Here is a 17,555-nt window from a genome sequence, read left to right as displayed (position 1 = left end):
GCAGCACCAGTACTGATAAAGTGAAATTAGCCAACTGAATTTTTTTAATGTATTTCACCAGAGCCAATTCACGACGAAAAGATCCCTAATGCACATCTGCAAAAATTGAGAAGAATGAAACTGTTATGAACGAACTGCTGAAGCTGCTAGGACTATGGTTCAGAGGAGTCATGGAGACATGGAGGAAAAAATGCGAAGCACACTGTTTGTAAAATGATATCATGATTCGCTCTTACTTACAAAGTTGCGTAGGTAAGCTGCATGTTCGTGACACTGGAAGAACGAGTTATTGTAAAAAAAAGTCAAGTTTTTGTACTGCAACGAAAGGAAACCAAGATTAAGGAAAACATATAAAACTCTGGCTGCCCGCATTTGATCAAATTTTCCCGATAAGCAGCGCAAAAGAAAAAAAAAGGAAAAAAAGGGGGAAAAAACACTAAACTGGCTACACTGATTTGCTGAACCTGACTGATTGAAAACACTCAAAGCAAGCCTTGTCATCATAAAGGATAGCATACTCATTCAGAACACTAAACAGGTCAAGAAGGCTGTCTTATAGTAAAGTGTTCTATCAGAGGTGCCGTGCAGCAAGCTTTATGCACTATAAGTAAGCCTGCAAGAAAGCTGCAGCTTTGCTTGAAAAGGTTGCTTGACCTTTCCAAGTGCCTTTAAGAATTGTTGCAATCGTTCATGCTGGAGCTTCCTGTAAACAAGCAGCAACAAATCTGGCACTAGCTGCATTGCTTCAGGCACTGCAAGCATTTACTGACAGCTCGCAGTGTACGGTATGGTCCACTATTAAAGGGAACACTAACTAGTAATCAAGGCATTGCGACTTCAGCATTTCATTTTGTCAGGAAATGGTGACTGATATGCTTTATATGGGTGTCACACGGTGCACTTTTGATCGCGATCAAGCCCGATCCGGATCGAATTTCTCGGTCGTGATTGGCTCCTTCGTGCAAGCTGTGCAAGAGAACCAGTCGCAGTTGAAAATTTTTATCCGGATCAGATTTGACCGCGATCAAAAGTGTTCGTGTTACACCGGTATTAGGCATGTTTACTACATGTAAAAATAACCTGCAGGCAACCCCATTGCCAAGTTCCTTCCGCAATTACCTTGGAAAGGAAAAAAGAAAGTTAATAGCCAGAAAAATAACAGTAAGGAAAAAAGCTAAATAAATTAATGCAGTGTGGTCTTAACTTGAATGTGTTTACTTGTCAAACTTGCTCTGCCAGTGTTTTTTCGGTTTATTAGCGCCACATCTTTCTGAAGTGCTTGAAGAGTCATCTTACTGGCCGTGTCATAGTCAGTGCGACATAATTTTGCTGAATATTTCGCACTGCAAGCCTATAATTAGCTTTTATCCTGAGGAGTTCTGCCTTAGCTTTGCAATGTCTGCCTGCTTCGTAACATTGCTGTTCAGTGCTGAAGGTGACAGATTTAGCTTCTTTACAATGAAGACTTACTTTTGCAATGGCTGGATCACGAAGTACATCAACTTCTTAAATAAAAAGTGCATTTTGCTTTACCAAGCACGCTACTATGCAAGAAGGGACTGGAACCGTACAAGATGGGGGAAACATGACAAAACAGCAGCGTATCAAGTGGGAACGTTATACACAATAGTCTATATTGGCTTTAGTTCGGTGCTACAGAAATGTGACAATGGGAGAATGTGAGCGAGGAATGTATTATAGTGGAGTTCAGTATATTTTGGGAGCCATCGCTGGGATTGCAGAGAATCTCGAGACGTCCTGTGCGCTCCATCATTGACTGCTTCTCTACATTTCTGCATTGCAGCAACCAGCCTGTGATTATGGAGATACTGTTGAAGGCAGGCGCCAACATCAACGCCATCAACAGAGCCAAGTGCACAGCCCTGCATGTGGCAGTCAACAAGCAGCACACAAACTGCATTCGGGTCCTGCTCAAGTTTCGCACTATTCTCAACATCAACATCCAGGTGGGTTTACCCATTCCCCCCAGCACCTCTTGCTGTTGCATGCAGTAAGCGATATTAGACAAATAAGGCACTCTCTTTACAAAAGTACTGACTTCGCATTTTTACCTATCATTGCAGCTAAACCTCGACACTATGACCGAGTATTTAGCTTTTCATAACCTCTTGCTCATAGAACATCATGAATATAGAACCTCAATATAACGAAGTGTGTTTGCATACAATTTCAATACCACAAAATTTCACTGCTGCCTCAAAGGAATGCTGAGACAATAAGTGGAAACTTCCACGGACGTAAATGGTCAAATTATTGAATTACAAGCTGCTGCTTGCAAACGGACCTCTCAAATTGTATGCTGCATGCGGCCACTGAAGCGGAGTTGCATCATTTTGCATATAAAGTCCAAGTGTGATAAGATCCTATTGCGCCCTGTGCACTCTGTGCTTTAGTCGCGAGTGAAAGTGTGCAAGGGTGAGACAAGAAAAATATTGGCTTAGCGAGTGCCGTCTACCCGTGCGAGTAAAGGGAAAGAGGGGGAGGGGAGCGAGCTCATGGTATTGCGATCAAGCACGTGCGAGGGGAAGGAGGAGAGAATGGGGGTAAGTAGGCGTGCGTATGGATTTCTGGCGGTGTCTCAGCCGTGACTGCACTTGTGTGTAAGTGTGGTTTAGTGCATGTGCAGCCGCGCACCCTGCTTTAGAGGTAATCTGCCATGAGTGCAAAGAGTGGTGCGCCAAGATGGCGTGGCATCATGTAAGCTGTCTTCTCGCACGTTTAGCATTGGAGGTTGCATAATCTCTAGTTTCGTTGACCCGTTGGAGCGAAAGGCAGACGAAGCATTCGCTCCCCGCTGCCGGCACTTTTCCTGATAGCATCGTCCCAGTGCGGGCGACGCTATCAGTCGTGGGGACAGAGTGCACACGAAAGCGTGGCCTGCTTTGCTTAATTTGTACCACCGATGTGACAATATTGTCGACATACATGGCATGAAACCGTATCATTCGTTTCCAACTCCCAAATTTATCAAAATTAATTGTTTTCTCATTCACACTTATTTTTTTAGATTGCCCAATAATTCAGAAAACTCTGCCGCCCCTTTCTGTGTAAGAAAAATCGATCGGTGACTACTACTTATTTGCATAAAAGGTTGAACTTATATACAACGAAATTTCGATATAACAAAGCAAATTGCCAATTTTACAGACTTTAGTATATCAAGGTTTAACTGTATTTTGTGTTGAAGAAAGGTCCAAGCCCTCTAAATTTTAGAAAAAATTCTGGGGAGAATCTGTACCCTAAATAATTTACTATAAAAAAATTGAACTTTACTCTATGGATGTGTATATAACGAAGCAAACATAAAATTCGATTGGGGATGTTATATTTCAGTGAGCTTTCTACTCCTATAATGACACCAGAAATGCAAAGTCTGAGACGACATTGGTTATAGCAAAGGGCATATTTGTTCACTGGACAGCTTAAATTATGTACTATTCTGGCAGCAAATGCCATGTATCGGCACGATAAGCCGCCAGCAGGCCATCAAAATCTGTGGTAGGCACACCCTCGATAGGCCATCAAATGTGTTGTGTATCTGTTACTCAAATGATATCGCGCAACAAAAAACGACACGGATGTAAGAAAAGATGACACACCAACTATCTGTTACACCAAGTGTATCTGTTATGGGCCAATCACAGACTATGGTGGACGGCCGCTTTCTTGCTCATTTGAAAGCAGCCTTGTCAAATGGACTCCCAAATAGCATTTTGTGTATTAACTGAGAGCTTTCTGTATTTTTTCGTGTATGTGGGCTTGTGTGCATGTATTGCCTTTCCTCTCCATGATGCATTTTCAATTTAAGCTTTCAGAAGCAGAAACCTTTGGTATTAAACTCAATATTTGGAAGTCAGTATTTCTCAATGGTGTGTTCATATTCAATTCGATTAGCAAATATTATTACTCGAACTTCTCTGTTCTTATTTCCCGGGACTGTTCTGCAGTACAGTTCACTTATGTCTTGCATTTGACCTGTGCTCACTTTTTCCTATGTCCTGCCTGTTTCTTGAATGCCACGGTTCGCAGTTCTGATCACCAGCCAGTCTGTTTTTTCACTGCTGGCTGATCATAATGCAGGGTTCTGATCACCGACCAGCCCAGTTTCCTCACATAGTTGTATTAATGCAAAAGCATTATATGCCCTATTTCATGAAAATTCAATGGCGACGCGACCACAAGATGGCACCAAAAATGGTCGACAGCACAAAGAGTAAAAACACGTCGAGAAATAGTCAAATTTATGTCAAATTTCTCAAGTGTCTTGCACAACCCGGCAGCGCGTCTTCCCTATATGCAAAAGCTCGCTGAACACTTTTGATGTTGTGCGGGTCACCGTCGGTCATTGTCTTCTATCACACGCTTATGATCCTTCAATGCGAAATGGCACTGCTGCACTCCAAGATATCCATTCCTTTGCCTATCCCCCATAGTGGGTAGAAGCCACATACATGACGGGGAAACGAAAACCTTCTCAATGCCAAATCATGAGTGTATAAAATGAGGTGGACCACCGCCATCATGTCTCAAAAGGAACGCCGTGCAAGTTTACAACGTGTATGACGACACACGAATAAATACCTAAACAAAAACATTTCACCAAACTGACTACGATGCTTTCGCATTCCCACATGTAAGCAGTCTTAAGTGTCTCTGCAGAGTTCGTTTGTTGCACCTTGGGTTGATCCTTCATTGTGTGTAAACACTTCATCTTTGAATGCAGGACACATACGGGGATACTGCCCTTCACGACGCCATTGGGAAGGACAGTGTTGACATCATAGACCTGCTTATCGGCGTGCCCGAAGTCGATTTTTCGCTCAAGAATAAGCGGGGTTTCAACGTACTTCATCATGCGGCTCTTAAGGGCAACAACTTGTGAGTTTGCCTCTTACTTCCTCAGAAACTGATGCGATTTCAGTGTTGCCTAAGTGCTTTAATTTGCTCCGTAGGGGACACAATTCTATAGTGAAAGTGTTTATCTTGCTTATTGAAGGCAGTGCATGTTTGCAGCCATTTGGGGATGTTTACTTGTGTAAGTTGTGCATCGTTGTTCCAAAAGAACATGTTTGTTTTCATCTCTTGTGTGAGATAGATAATCGCCGTATTTATTTGCTTATAATTTGGTCACAATTTTTCAGTCATCATTATAAGACAATGGTGCATTTCGAGGGCCCAAGAAAAAAAAAAGAAAAGAAGAAAACATGCCCCAGTAGCATACTCATTATTCGGACCCTGCAGGCATTGCCCCACAGACCTTAATATCAAAAGCCCGAAATGTTGTATTCCCCAGTGAACATGTCGAGGACACACTATCTCCTGCGAAAAATGCAGATTCGTGCCTTGCCTTGGCAGGTTTCGAAGCAAAAACATATGTTTACAGTGAGTGATTTCCATATTTAGTCGATTCCCTGCCTTTCCGCCTTTCTCTCTCTCTCTCTCTCTCTCTCTAGTCGATTCTAATGTGCACCTTTTTTTCCATCTGCATACAATCTGACACAAAACCAAAATCACATTCACAGGATTCGCAACAGCCAATCATTAGGCTTGTGATTCATTGTATATTACCGTATTTACTCGCATAATGATCACACTATTTTGTAAAAAAAATCGGCGCAAATTCAGGGGCGCAATCATTACATGGGTTAAATTTCTTACGAAAAGAAAACATTTTTTTTTTCATCCCGTGTTTGCTGCGGGATGACAACAGGTCAACAAATAGGCAGCTGTCGCTGTAACAGCACCTGCTGCCGCTGTAAACGACATCACCTTTGCCATACGCCAGCTGAAGCATAAAACAAGTTGGTTTTGGTTGTTCTGTAGTCGCGCTTTAGCTATGTTAATGTTACATTTTTCCTCCCAGTATATTTTTTAATGTTCCCGTTACTAGGCCAACAAACACTATCAATGCAATAGCCTTGCACCTCAAGTTCTTGTCCCTCTTTAATCAGAGCAAGAAAAGGTAAATTCCAAAATGTTTATTTGAGATAAAGGAATGATCTGAACTGTAGTAATCTGTGGAAAAACCAGGCAGCGTTGTAGTGATGCCAAAATAGTTGCCATCACTGCTCCTATTTCTGTTGCTGCTACAACTCCTAGTCGCTAAGTTTAACTCCAGCTAATATCAGCAGACATTTATTTATGATTGAGGGGCATTATAAGTGGGCTTCAACATAGACTTCGAGCTCAAGAGGCTTCCTGCCAGTGCGCTTCAAAAACTTCAGACCTCAAACCCATCACGCATACAGTCTTTAGGTGACTTCTCTGCTCTTCAGCTCTATGAATTGTGTCTTCCTCATTTAGTCTCACGTTGTCTCTGTCACCTTTCCTTGCCCTGAACTCATAACATCTGCCCTCCTTCACCCTCACCTCACTATGTGAGGGCAGATGAGGGTGAGGATGCTTTCGGGAGGACTTGCCCACTTAGGTTGCCCATGTCTGCTAATGACTCACCTGTTTCTTGATCCATCAACCTTTTCTTCAACTTTACCAGTATATATTGGTTCAGTGCTTTTCATTAGCATTCCCTTATGTAATTACAGAGTACAGATTATATTTTACTGCTCTGTTAAGGTGACAGACTATGCTAAGAAGCTGCACTTTCCAACATCAAATCAATAACGATATGAAATCTGTCTCACATATGCTTTCATCGTCTTGCTTGCGGTGTCAACGTCGTGCCCTTCTATTCCTAGTGCGACAGAAAAGCTGCTATCACGGACAAGGCAGATTGTCGACATCAAGAAGGATGATGGCTTTGCAGCACTGCACCTTGCGGCTCTGAACGGCCATTACTCTGTTGTGGAGACCTTGCTAACACAGGTACATACACAGTGCCATGTTCAACTTTATTAATGTTCTCAAGGTCCATTCTGGTCTCTGGCAGAACAGCTTCTCTCTGATGCTTGCTTATTATCTTAAGGTCTGTACTTGCCACATGCTACTGGCGTGATCTGTCTTTGCATGCAAAGTTCTGGAGCTGATTTCTCAAAGTACTTATATCACAGGCTTTTACGGTGATAATTGTGTAAGGTGCTTTTTCTAGCATTTGTGGCATTTTTTTGCAGGCATTGCCGTGTTTTGTCGTAGTGTTTCCTTGGGAGAACAAATTGTAAGAAAAGTAAATTATTTTGTTCCCCATCCAGGACTTGTTCCCAGCTCTGCAACATGGGAGCAGTCATATTGTCATGCAATCAGAGTTGATAGTGTCATAATAGTGCTGTCATGGTCATCCCGGTGTCTCATATTCAGCGTCGTGGTTGTTGTGTCGTCATTTGCATTGTTGTCTCATTGGGCTAACATTGTTAAAAGTCGTGTTTATCAAATGACAGTCATTTTGTATCATTTTGATGTTACTGCTTTCTTTGGGGGGGAGGGGTGCACGGGGTGTTTCACACTTTTCATTGAGGAGCCTTCTGTAATAAATTTTTTTTTGTGTTATGCCATGTTATCTTTCTGGCAGCTGCATTTTTATGGGGACAGAATGCAGAAATGTGTACATATGAAGCCATTGGTGCACTTTAAAGAATGCCAGGGGGTCAAATTCACAAGCCCCTTCACTATGGCATCTCCTGTGGCCCCATGTTACTTTCGGAAGTTATATCCCATCAACTAAAATACTCGCTATCCCTGTTCACTCTCTGATCCACACTGCTCTTTTCCTGTCTCCTTAACATTACGCTTAGCATTTTTCGTTCTATCACTCTTTGCGCGGTTCTTAAAGAGCCCCTCACCAGGCCCCCATAGCAAATTTTGGTTATACACAGGAAGTTGTTGTGTGTCCTCTATGGAACGTTGTGCGGAAAAAAATTTTCAAATTGGCTCATTAATAGTTGAGATAAAAACATTTCAGTGCCGCAAGCCCATGATTTCAGAAGGCGAGCTCCACTGCATAGCGAGATACTCTCTCCACTCGCCCTGTCTAGCCTCCGTAAGCGAAATTTCTTCCCTGCGTTCTCCCATACCGAACATCGAGGGTCGCGTGACGCATACGTCACGGGTCCTGCCTTCATTTTTTTCTCCTCGCTTTTTTTTTTCTTCTTTTTGTGGCGCTGCGCATGAGCTGTTGTGATTGTCTAGTTTCGCGCAACCTACGATTTCGTGCGCTGTGCACAAGGACACATGACTAGCGGTATAATTCAGTGCTACACGATTACTGAGGCAGAGCAAGCGGATCGCAGAGCATGATCACGCGCTGGAACACGGTAGAAAATGGCTAAGTTTTGGTACCTGCGCACATGACTGCACGACCGTGGGAACAAGCAGACGAGGCGGAAGTACATCTTTCTTGCTTCAGTGCGAAGTAAAACAAAGAACACGCAGACATTCCATTGGTGTGTTTTATTATTTCCCTAAGCTTCAATTCGTCAATTCAAGTTACAGATCACACAAATAACTAGCTGTTGCCTTGAATAATTCTCGAAGTCACGTGTCACCACAAGCGACGTCACGCTGCAGACACGACTACGTAGGTGCAGGGACACGACTACATGACCATCCGGCTTGGAGCGTGGTCGCCGCGAGAGAAAGGGAAAACGGTGTTCGGACTGAAATTTCAGACCTTTCTGCGGCGAGTAGCGATGTAATTCTTTGCAAACACGATTGTTTGCACGCATTGTACGCTTTGCGCTTGTCAGCTCAAAATGGCCAGACCTGGTGAGGGGCCCTTAACTGGACCGTGTAAAGTGCAGGGCACCTAATGGTTCAGTGCTTCTCTTAACTGGACATGCCACGTAATGCGTAGGGTAACCCATCGCAGTGGCTTAGCGGCCGCGGTGTTGTGCCGCTAAGCATGAGGTCACAGGATCAAATCCCAGCTGCGGCAGCCACATTTCGATGAGGGTAAAATACAAGAAAGCCTGTGTCCTGTGCCTAGGGGGCATGCAAATAATCTCTTGATGGTCAAAATTAATCCGGAGTCCCCCGCTACAGTGTGCCTAATCAAATCGTGGTTTTGGCACGTAAGACCCTAGAATTCAATTAATTCTATTCAATTTCACTGCGTAGGGTAGATAACTAGTGGACCTTTAGAGCTACAGAATGGGTGTCAAGGGAAGGGAAGCGCAGTTGAGGACAGCAGAAAATTAGGTGAGGTAACGAAATTAGGAAATTTGCAAGCACAAGTTGGAATCAGCTAGTGCAAGACAGGGGTAAATGAAAATCGCTGGGGTAAATGAAAATCGCCTTGGTCTTGCAGTAGACAAAAAATAGGCTCGTGTTGATGATGATCCCATCAACCTTCACTTGTTATTACATTTCCGTGCTACACAGTATGCTTCACATGTGAGGATAGGAGCTACATAAGTACATGATTTGTTAAGTAGTCTAGAAAATTTTGTTGTTCCTTTGTCCTATGTTTGCACTGGTTTCCCTGCTGCCTGTGGTTAAGAGGACATAAAAAAAGATTACAATTTGTGGTGTATTAGTAAATTATGCTTATACAATCCCCAAAAAGCCATAAGAGGAGATTTGAGGAGGCTTACTGTGAGAGGAGGGTTGATAAGCAGGAAAAGATACAAGATGTAAGAATAAAAGGCTGGATGTCAATGCCTCCTTGGAAGTTCCTCACGTGCTTTCCGTGATCTAATGGATTTTGAGTGTCTGCTCACGTCTGGTTAATTTTTTATCGGTAAAGATGGACTACATTGTATTCTAAAAGTGCAAAAAACTGAACTTAGCATGTCTTGAAAACATTTACTGTGCGACATTGCCCAAATACAAAAAAAGTATATGTTGAAATCCGTGACGTCACACTGCCTCACCGGCACTGGTATTCCGGCACAAAATTAAAAGAAATTGAAGTTTGGTGGTTTTTCATTTTCTCTTCCTGTAGTAAACCTATTACCATGAAATTAAGGATAATAATTTTGAAAGAATTCCTTATTAGTGTAAACAGATGTTGTGCTTCTCTTTAGTCGTGCAGAGCTTGAAGAACCCACTGGTGTGCTCGTCAGAACCATGGGCCACCTGGTGTACATGTAGCTGCAAGAATCTGCCATCTTGTCCGTTTAGTGGATTTTAATTTAGATTTCCTTCTGCCATGGCGCATGCCCGCTGCGGTGTATTGGTGAACATTTGGGTGGTACTAGGAAGATGCTAAAATTGGCAAAATTGTCAGAAGGAGATTAATAAACGTAATGTATGAAGAATTTAAGAGAATTGCCCTGAAACAACTGCGAATTTGTCCATGGCTGGAAAAACATCCCTGTGGCAGTTTCCAAGAGAGGAGGCTCCTATAGAAAAAAACATTCGGAATGGAAAAGTTTAAACTATGTTGTCTGAGTGTTGATTCTGAGCGTTGATGTCTGATTGTTGATTGTCTGAGCGTTGATGTCTGAGCGACAGCGTAATTGGGTAAAAAGTGTTGTGGTAATGGTAGAACTTCTGCTTTCTCTCCACCTGGGGCAGGGCCAATGCGATGTGGACGTGCGCAACAACCGCAAGCAGACGCCGTTGCTGCTCGCAGTCAGCCAGGGCCAGTGTGGCATCGTGGAGCTGCTGCTGGGCATGGGAGCCCAGCTGGACGCGCAGGATGAGGACGGCGACACAGCCTTGCACCTGGCCCTGCTCAAGCGCCAGGTCCTGCAGATCCCCGAAAATGGCGAGGCACCTGCCACGGCCATGGTACGTCTACTCTTCCTGCCCAATTTTCCGGTTCTGCTTGCGTCGTTTTATTGTTTTGAAGAGGAGGTGCAGCTAAAGGAAAGAGCATACCATAGAATTCCTGAGCGACGTCACATCTATTCATCATCACACATCACACCCCTAGGGCCAGCGCGCAGGCACTATTTATGTCAACAAGCAATCACAAAATATTTCAGTTATGAAAGGTGCAAGATGCAATATACAGTAAAAGCATGTTAATTCACAACTCGTTAATTAGATTTTGGATAATTCAAAGTGGCCGTCGCGGTCTGTCCAACAATATATTGAAAGCAATATGTAACGCATCCCACTAATTCAGACTAGAATCCGCGTCATGTGGCTGGGGAGAATGCTAGTGCACGGGAGCACAATGGCAAGACTAGTGTCGCTGCACAGGTCATGCAGGGTTGTTCTTTCCATCTGCGGCCCTTTGTTTAGGCCTGACTGGAGACAGACGCGTTTGCGCCTGGCCAGGCATGGCCAATGCCTCTGTTGCAGGTCGCTTCTTTCCTTATCTCAAGACCTTCAATATAATAACGCGGATGAGACGCTGCGTGTTTCTGTTCTTCTTCTTTTTTTTTTTCCCTGTTACATCTTGGAGGCTATGCTCTTTCTCTACGAGGTGTTCTGCAGAGAAGCGGTACCAAGTAATGTCTAAACATGGCAGCCCTGATGTGTATCAGCACTCGCAGTACCATAGAGCATGTCGCGGGATCGAATCCCAGCCATGGGGGTGAAATGCGATGGGGGTGAAATGTGAAAACACCCAGGTGCTTAAATTTAGGTGCACATTAAAGAACCTCAGGTGGTTCAAATTTCCAGAGTCCCCCACTATGGGGTGCCTCGTAATCAGAAAGTGGGTTTGGCCCGTAAAACACCATAATTTTTAAAGGATACACAGGACAGTCTTCTCCAGGCTGCGATATCCATTGTTTTCCCAGTTCTCAAACTTGAGATTTAGAGATATGGCGTGGCATTCTAGTCACTGTTGCTTCACCATGGCATCCGGTTTTTCTGCGCAAGCATCTTCTAAAAAAAAGTAAAGGGCAAGTCACCAGCTTGTTCTGTAGTGTGTCACTTTAGTCCTCACGAAACTGAAATGGCTTGCTCCAATGCAGCCTTAGTTTGCAAGATGGTGCTTCAAGTTAGGTTGCTTAGCTGACCATTTATGTGATCTATTCTGCATTGTAAGTTTCATAATATTGAGCTATGTATAATGGTCATGTTGAAAAACAAGAAAGGGGGGGGGGGAGGTGCATTGCACAGAACAACACACAGAGGGGAGAAAGCAGAATTGACTAAAGAACTGCTGCACTTATACACTTGTTTTTCGTACAGAAAATGAGCACCTTCGTAAAGTAGGCAACTCTGCCCAGAGGAAGCCCTAGTTAACATAGGAGAAGGCCTAGGGGTCCATGACAGAGGTTTGACTACAGTTGAACCTTGTTATAAAAAGTTGCATTGGACATGAAAACACCTTCATTATATATTCAGTATATTCAGTACGTATAATCACACAGGCATTACATGCTGATAGCAATTAGGAACAGTTTTGGTTTCCTTCATATCGAGTTCGAGTAAACTGCATTTCTCAGTTCATAATCAGTGGTACTACTGCCCCGCTGTGATGCCCGACCAGATTGCGAGCCAGCTGGCTGCTTCGTGTCCTTCGGAAGTGGATGGCAGCAGCCTGGCCCTCGCCTGCCTCCTCGTCAAAGAGGGTGCCGACCTGCACCGGCAAAACTTGGTGGGGCGGACACCACTTGACCTTGCCGGCAGCCCAGCCGTCCAGGAGTTGCTGCAGCACTGGAGTACACTCAGGGAGTAAGCGTCCTTCTCAGTGGGCTGCTCTTCTGTTGCTTGCCGACTGTGTGTGCTTCATTCTGTACTTGTCTTTTCTGCTACAGCTTTCCACAGAAAAGCTGTATATATAAACATATTATGCTCGCAGCCAGTATGACACTGTACTGATTGCATGTACTAGTACAGTTTATGTATCTGGATACAAAGCTGCATGCCAAAGCTACGGAAGTCCCAGATGCTGTGTTCTGCTAACATTTGACTGCAGTAGTGCTGCTGCAGTCAGTATTCTTTAGATTCTGCAGTAAGGACAAGTGAACTGAATTTCCTGGCATTGTGCTTCATGGCACAAATTTGTGGATCTTTTTTCCTCTCCAAACGACAGACCCTTGTTAACAGCTACCAATTGAAGTTTCCATAAAAGCAGTGACTTTTCTTTCTTAAGTATTACAGTCAAATCTCAATATAACGAATCATGTGGGACCACTGAAAATCATTCATTATTCGGTCGTTATAGCGAATGCCCCAAAATTAACCATTCCACCCATCAACCCATCAGTTCATAAGTTGTCACCTTTTGAGCTATCCATGAAAACATCGGTGTTTGTTGGATCTCGGCCTGCCCTCTTGCTATTTTCCACAGATTCTGCTGCCAAGCACCACCGGAGCACTGTATGATAAGGGTGATATGTGCAAAGCAGACGCTGACGCTGAGAAAACTACTGACAAAAATGTAGCTACATGTCGCCTCCTTAATGCAATGTTTCTTATTCAATTTGTTTTTCACATTCCTTGCCATGGACACTGCAACTGTTTCAGTCGAGGTGGACACCTGAACTATTCCAAAGCGCAAGTGTGTGTAAATGACACCATCTGGAAAGTGCAATGTGCGACCGTGTGGCATCCCCGCGAGTACAGTGGTTATATTTCTCCGCGCGTGTAGCTAGTACGGCCTCGCAAAGAAGTGTGAAAGAAAGGGGCGTGCACAGAAAAAAGGGCGAAAGAAAGAAGCGCCTCCATTGCTTGGCGACACTTGCCTGGGCAGAGCATGCGCTCACAAAACCCGATGTGACGTCGCCTCTGCAATAGAATTAGAAAAAATTCTCCTGCATTTTTTAATTGAGCACTGTCTCAGGTTTTCCACACCCGTGCGCCATGGCGTCTGCTTTCTGTGCCTTGTCGTCTGCTAGCCTACTGTTTCGGCTGCCATGAAGGATACATGGAAATCTTACAATCCCCAGATTTCAGATTATTAGTTTGTAGTACTGAGGCGTTGTTAGCATGACACGGAAACTGAACAGCGATCGTTATTCTGAAAAGTTCAGTATTCTGAAGTTCACAGCACTGAAATATTTTGCATTGAAACCATGAGAAGTCAGCAGGGGATTTTTGAAAAGTTCATTAATCTGAAAAGTTTGTTAATGTAGTATTCGTAGTAGCGAGCTATCACTGTGTTACATAAAATCAAAGGAGTGCGTGGAGTTACAGGGTGTTTAAATTGGCACCATTAAGGTAGGTTACAATCTCAAATATGAAGTGCACTTCAGGGTTTGTCACCCCTTGCGTGCACAAGCCGCAACACAAAACTTGGATTTTGCGTGGCCAGGTAATTCGCCAACTAATTTCTCAAACGCCTGTTTATTCCGACCTACTTGATTATTTGTACTTCCCCACAGCACTACCACCTGCTCCGTAGAACCAACATGTAACGGTGACCAAAATTTTGGACACTGCAAGGTGTGTTGACCGATTTCTCAGGCTGATCTTCACGCTTCATGCCAAAAAAAAACATTGCAGTTCACAAATAATGTTGCCACCTGTTCTGTCACATTCAATATCAAGGCACTTTCTTGGGTTTCCAAGTGCCATGCAGCTGCTGGAAACAGTTTCATGACTCGGCACGAAAATGCAAGTTAAATCGCAGACTCCCAACTAATTGATGCTGGTTAGGCCTTAGAACGACAGAAAGCTGAGCTAGTTGGTAAAGATCCATTATGCAAAAAAGAAGTGAGGTATGCAGACAGGACACAAGAGTAGAGAAGTGGACAACACAAACGCCGACTATCAATTGAAGGGAGCACTGAGGCGAAAAAAGAAAGAAAACACAAAACTCATCTGCGCATGCTCAGGAATGGTAACACCACGTGTCAGTCGGGTACACGTGCCGGTCTACGTGAGAGATAACTGTCAAGGCACTTAATCTCTTCCTTATGTGAAGTAATCGAAGGCTGACTCATGCACGCACTTCCACCATTACTCTACCATAAGACGCGTATCTTCATTCTTATGCCTGTACAACATCGCGCATTCATCTTACTCTGGCGTGCAGTTACAATCTCAGCAATGTAGCGAAAGATTAGAAGGCGATCCACCACTTAACGACCTTTTATGTTCCATTAGCCTCTGATTGATACACTGTCCCGTTTGCCCTACGTAGAACTGGCCACAGCTAAGGGAAATATTATAAGCCACACCCATACGACAGTCAGTAAAACTATTCTTATTGTGCTTCACTGGACAAAAATCTGTTCGTTTTTTGCCTTTTACCCGCTCCTTTTTATTCTGTACGGCAGCGCATATCTTACCTAGCTTATTGGGAGCAGTGAAAGCAACATTAACATCATATCTACTTGCAACTTTTTTAAGCCTGTGCGACACTGAATGAATATACGAAATAGCCACTACTCTTCTTTTGCTATTACTGCTTTCTGTAATCACGTCCGTCCCTCTCGAAACAGACTTCTTTAGGCGCTCAGCCACAGTAGCCACCGCTACACTAGGATAACCTGCTTCTAATAGGCGCCGGACCTGGCATTAAAACTGGCGCTCATTTTGTGCATGCAGGATCTGGTGAGGGAAGACTTAAGGCACGACATGGCAATTCCGTTTTTTACTAATTTAGAATGCTTTGATTGAAAGTTTAGCAACAGCTTCGAAGATTTGGGGAGTTCTGCCAACAAACATGATTTTGTTCGAAGATCAAGGAAATGTCAAGAAACTGAATTACGCATCGCTGAGGAAATTCCTTGGTAAACTTTAATCCTCCCCCATAAAGTTTAAATTGCTCACTTACTGAGGAAAGTGAGCAATTTAATTTACTGAGGTAAGCGAGCAATCGAATTCTTCCCTATTGCAGAAAATCAGGTAATCATCAACGTAACGAAATATCTTGATAATGCTATCACCTAAGGCTTTCTCTAAGCAGTTGTCAACCTTACTCAGGTAAATGTTGCTAAGAATAGGGGCAACCTTTGAGCCAATACAAATGCCTGATTTCTGCAGAAAAACACCATCTCTCCACCCAATCAGCGTCGACTTCAAGTACATTGAAAGAATTTCTAGAAAAGCTCCCGTGGAAACACCGCATCTGTCAATAAAAGACGACTCTTGCACTTGTTCTTTAATGCAATCATTTACGGAATTTAGCAACCCGTCATGCGGCAAGGAATAATACAGGTCTTCGATATCCATACTAAAAGCTGTACAATCACCAGGATTTTCCTCTCTCAAATACTGAACTAGTGCCTGAGAATTCCGTAAGCAAAAGGGGTCTGAAAAAACTAGTGTAGCTAAGCAGTTCTGTAGGTAACTAGCGACACAGACCTGCCACGTCCCTTTCTCTGACACTATAGCACGAAAAGGAATTTCTTGTTTATGGGTCTTGGCCGAGAAAAACAGTTCTAAGGTGAGGGATTTAGCTTTCTTGCCATTAGAGACAAGCCTATCAAGATTATGTCTTGACAAGAGGTCAACCGCACCTTGCTTAACTACCGCAGGCTTGAGTTTTACTGGCTGTAAATTCTTTTCTATGGCTGAAATCGCTTTTTCTGAAAACATGTCATCTGGCATAATTACGAAATAACCTTCCTTGTCAGATATTACTGGTCTAAGTCTAAGACTAAGGCCTAGCTGGTGTGTGTGGTGAGCGGCAAGTCGTCGCAGAAAAGTGTGCTCTGGTCACTGGAGGCTCGCCCTTGATATGTTAGTACGCGTAGACTGCATCAATGATTGCACTCAAAATCACATGCATAGACTGGGCTGACTGATTAGAGAGTTTTAGTATAGCGTGAAATGCTTGCATTAGTGTTAGCGTGTGGAACACGCTAAACCTTTGTGATATGCTTCAATAGAGCTTTACTATCGCGTAAAACAAGGAAGCGCCGCAAAGTGCAACACTTAACTGTGCCATCTAGGTGTGAGTAGCAAAAGCTCTTAAGCTGATTGGTTCGCCATCTAGTTAAGAGTAGTCAAAGCAGCATTTTTTGTTAGTAGACCATTTTAGAATAGCGTTTGTTGCCTTATGTACATTACATGCAAGCACCTTCACAGGATGTTAGGTTAAAAGACAGGGCGCCTTCTGGTGCCTCGTGACAAACATATCCAAGCCAAGACAATCCGTTAGCAACCACTCTGTTGTTGCTATGCAGACGCGTCTTGTCAGGCCTATGGACACCAGAATCGCTGAACGATCTCAGAAATTGGATGCACCGTGCACTCATAACTAGTGTTCAGGTGAGTTTAGAGGAAGTGGCAGCTCATTTCAATACAGTAAAAGCTCGTTAATTCGAACCGCAAGGGGACGCCATCTCAGTTCGAATTAAACGAAGTTCGAACTAACGAAAGCAATGAAGAAAAACAGGACACCGCGACCAGGAAGCAGCAGGGCATGGCGCCAGTTCAATTTAATGTTTGAAAAAATCCGTAATTGTGGTCTGCTTTTTTTCTTTGAAGGCAACAGCAAGCACTTTCTGCTCTAAAGAGCGAATGTTGCGGAAGGCTTCCTCTTCGCTTTCTTCAAAACTGAAGAACAGGCGGGCGGCATTAAGTCCGGCCATGACTTCCGCAGCGGAGGGCCGCACCGGTGCCTCGTCGTCTTCCTTGTCGTCGTCACTGGCAGCGACAGGCTCTATGTTTTTAACTTGGGAAATGATGTCCTCGTCTGTGGTCACACCACAGACAACTGCGCTCGCATCCACGTCTACGTAGTCGGCAAAGGAAACGTCTTTCAGAACGTCCGACATGGGAGCGGTGACGCTAGTGACGCAGTCTCCGTGCGCAGGTGCCGTGCTTCTTGGCGATTTCTTGTTTCG

At 43.8% G+C, this 17,555-nt stretch overlaps 1 protein-coding gene across 8 annotated transcripts in view; it reads left to right on the top strand.

Moving 5' to 3' along the window:
* mib2 (E3 ubiquitin-protein ligase mind bomb 2) overlaps positions 1 to 17,555 on the top strand; it is a 92,443-nt gene that overhangs the window by 54,220 nt on the left and 20,668 nt on the right. For all 8 annotated transcript variants that reach the window (XM_075685681.1, XM_075685682.1, XM_075685679.1 and 5 more), the window contains 5 exons: positions 1,805 to 1,967; positions 4,745 to 4,899; positions 6,717 to 6,843; positions 10,429 to 10,644; positions 12,305 to 12,489. In XM_075685681.1, coding sequence (XP_075541796.1) covers positions 1,805 to 1,967; positions 4,745 to 4,899; positions 6,717 to 6,843; positions 10,429 to 10,644; positions 12,305 to 12,489 — 846 coding nt within the window. The remainder of the gene's footprint in view (positions 1 to 1,804; positions 1,968 to 4,744; positions 4,900 to 6,716; positions 6,844 to 10,428; positions 10,645 to 12,304; positions 12,490 to 17,555) is intronic.

This window comes from Dermacentor variabilis, chromosome 3 (genome assembly GCF_050947875.1).
Source record: "Dermacentor variabilis isolate Ectoservices chromosome 3, ASM5094787v1, whole genome shotgun sequence".
NCBI lineage: Eukaryota > Metazoa > Arthropoda > Arachnida > Ixodida > Ixodidae > Dermacentor > Dermacentor variabilis.
This window is presented reverse-complemented; position numbering and strand designations above follow the sequence as displayed.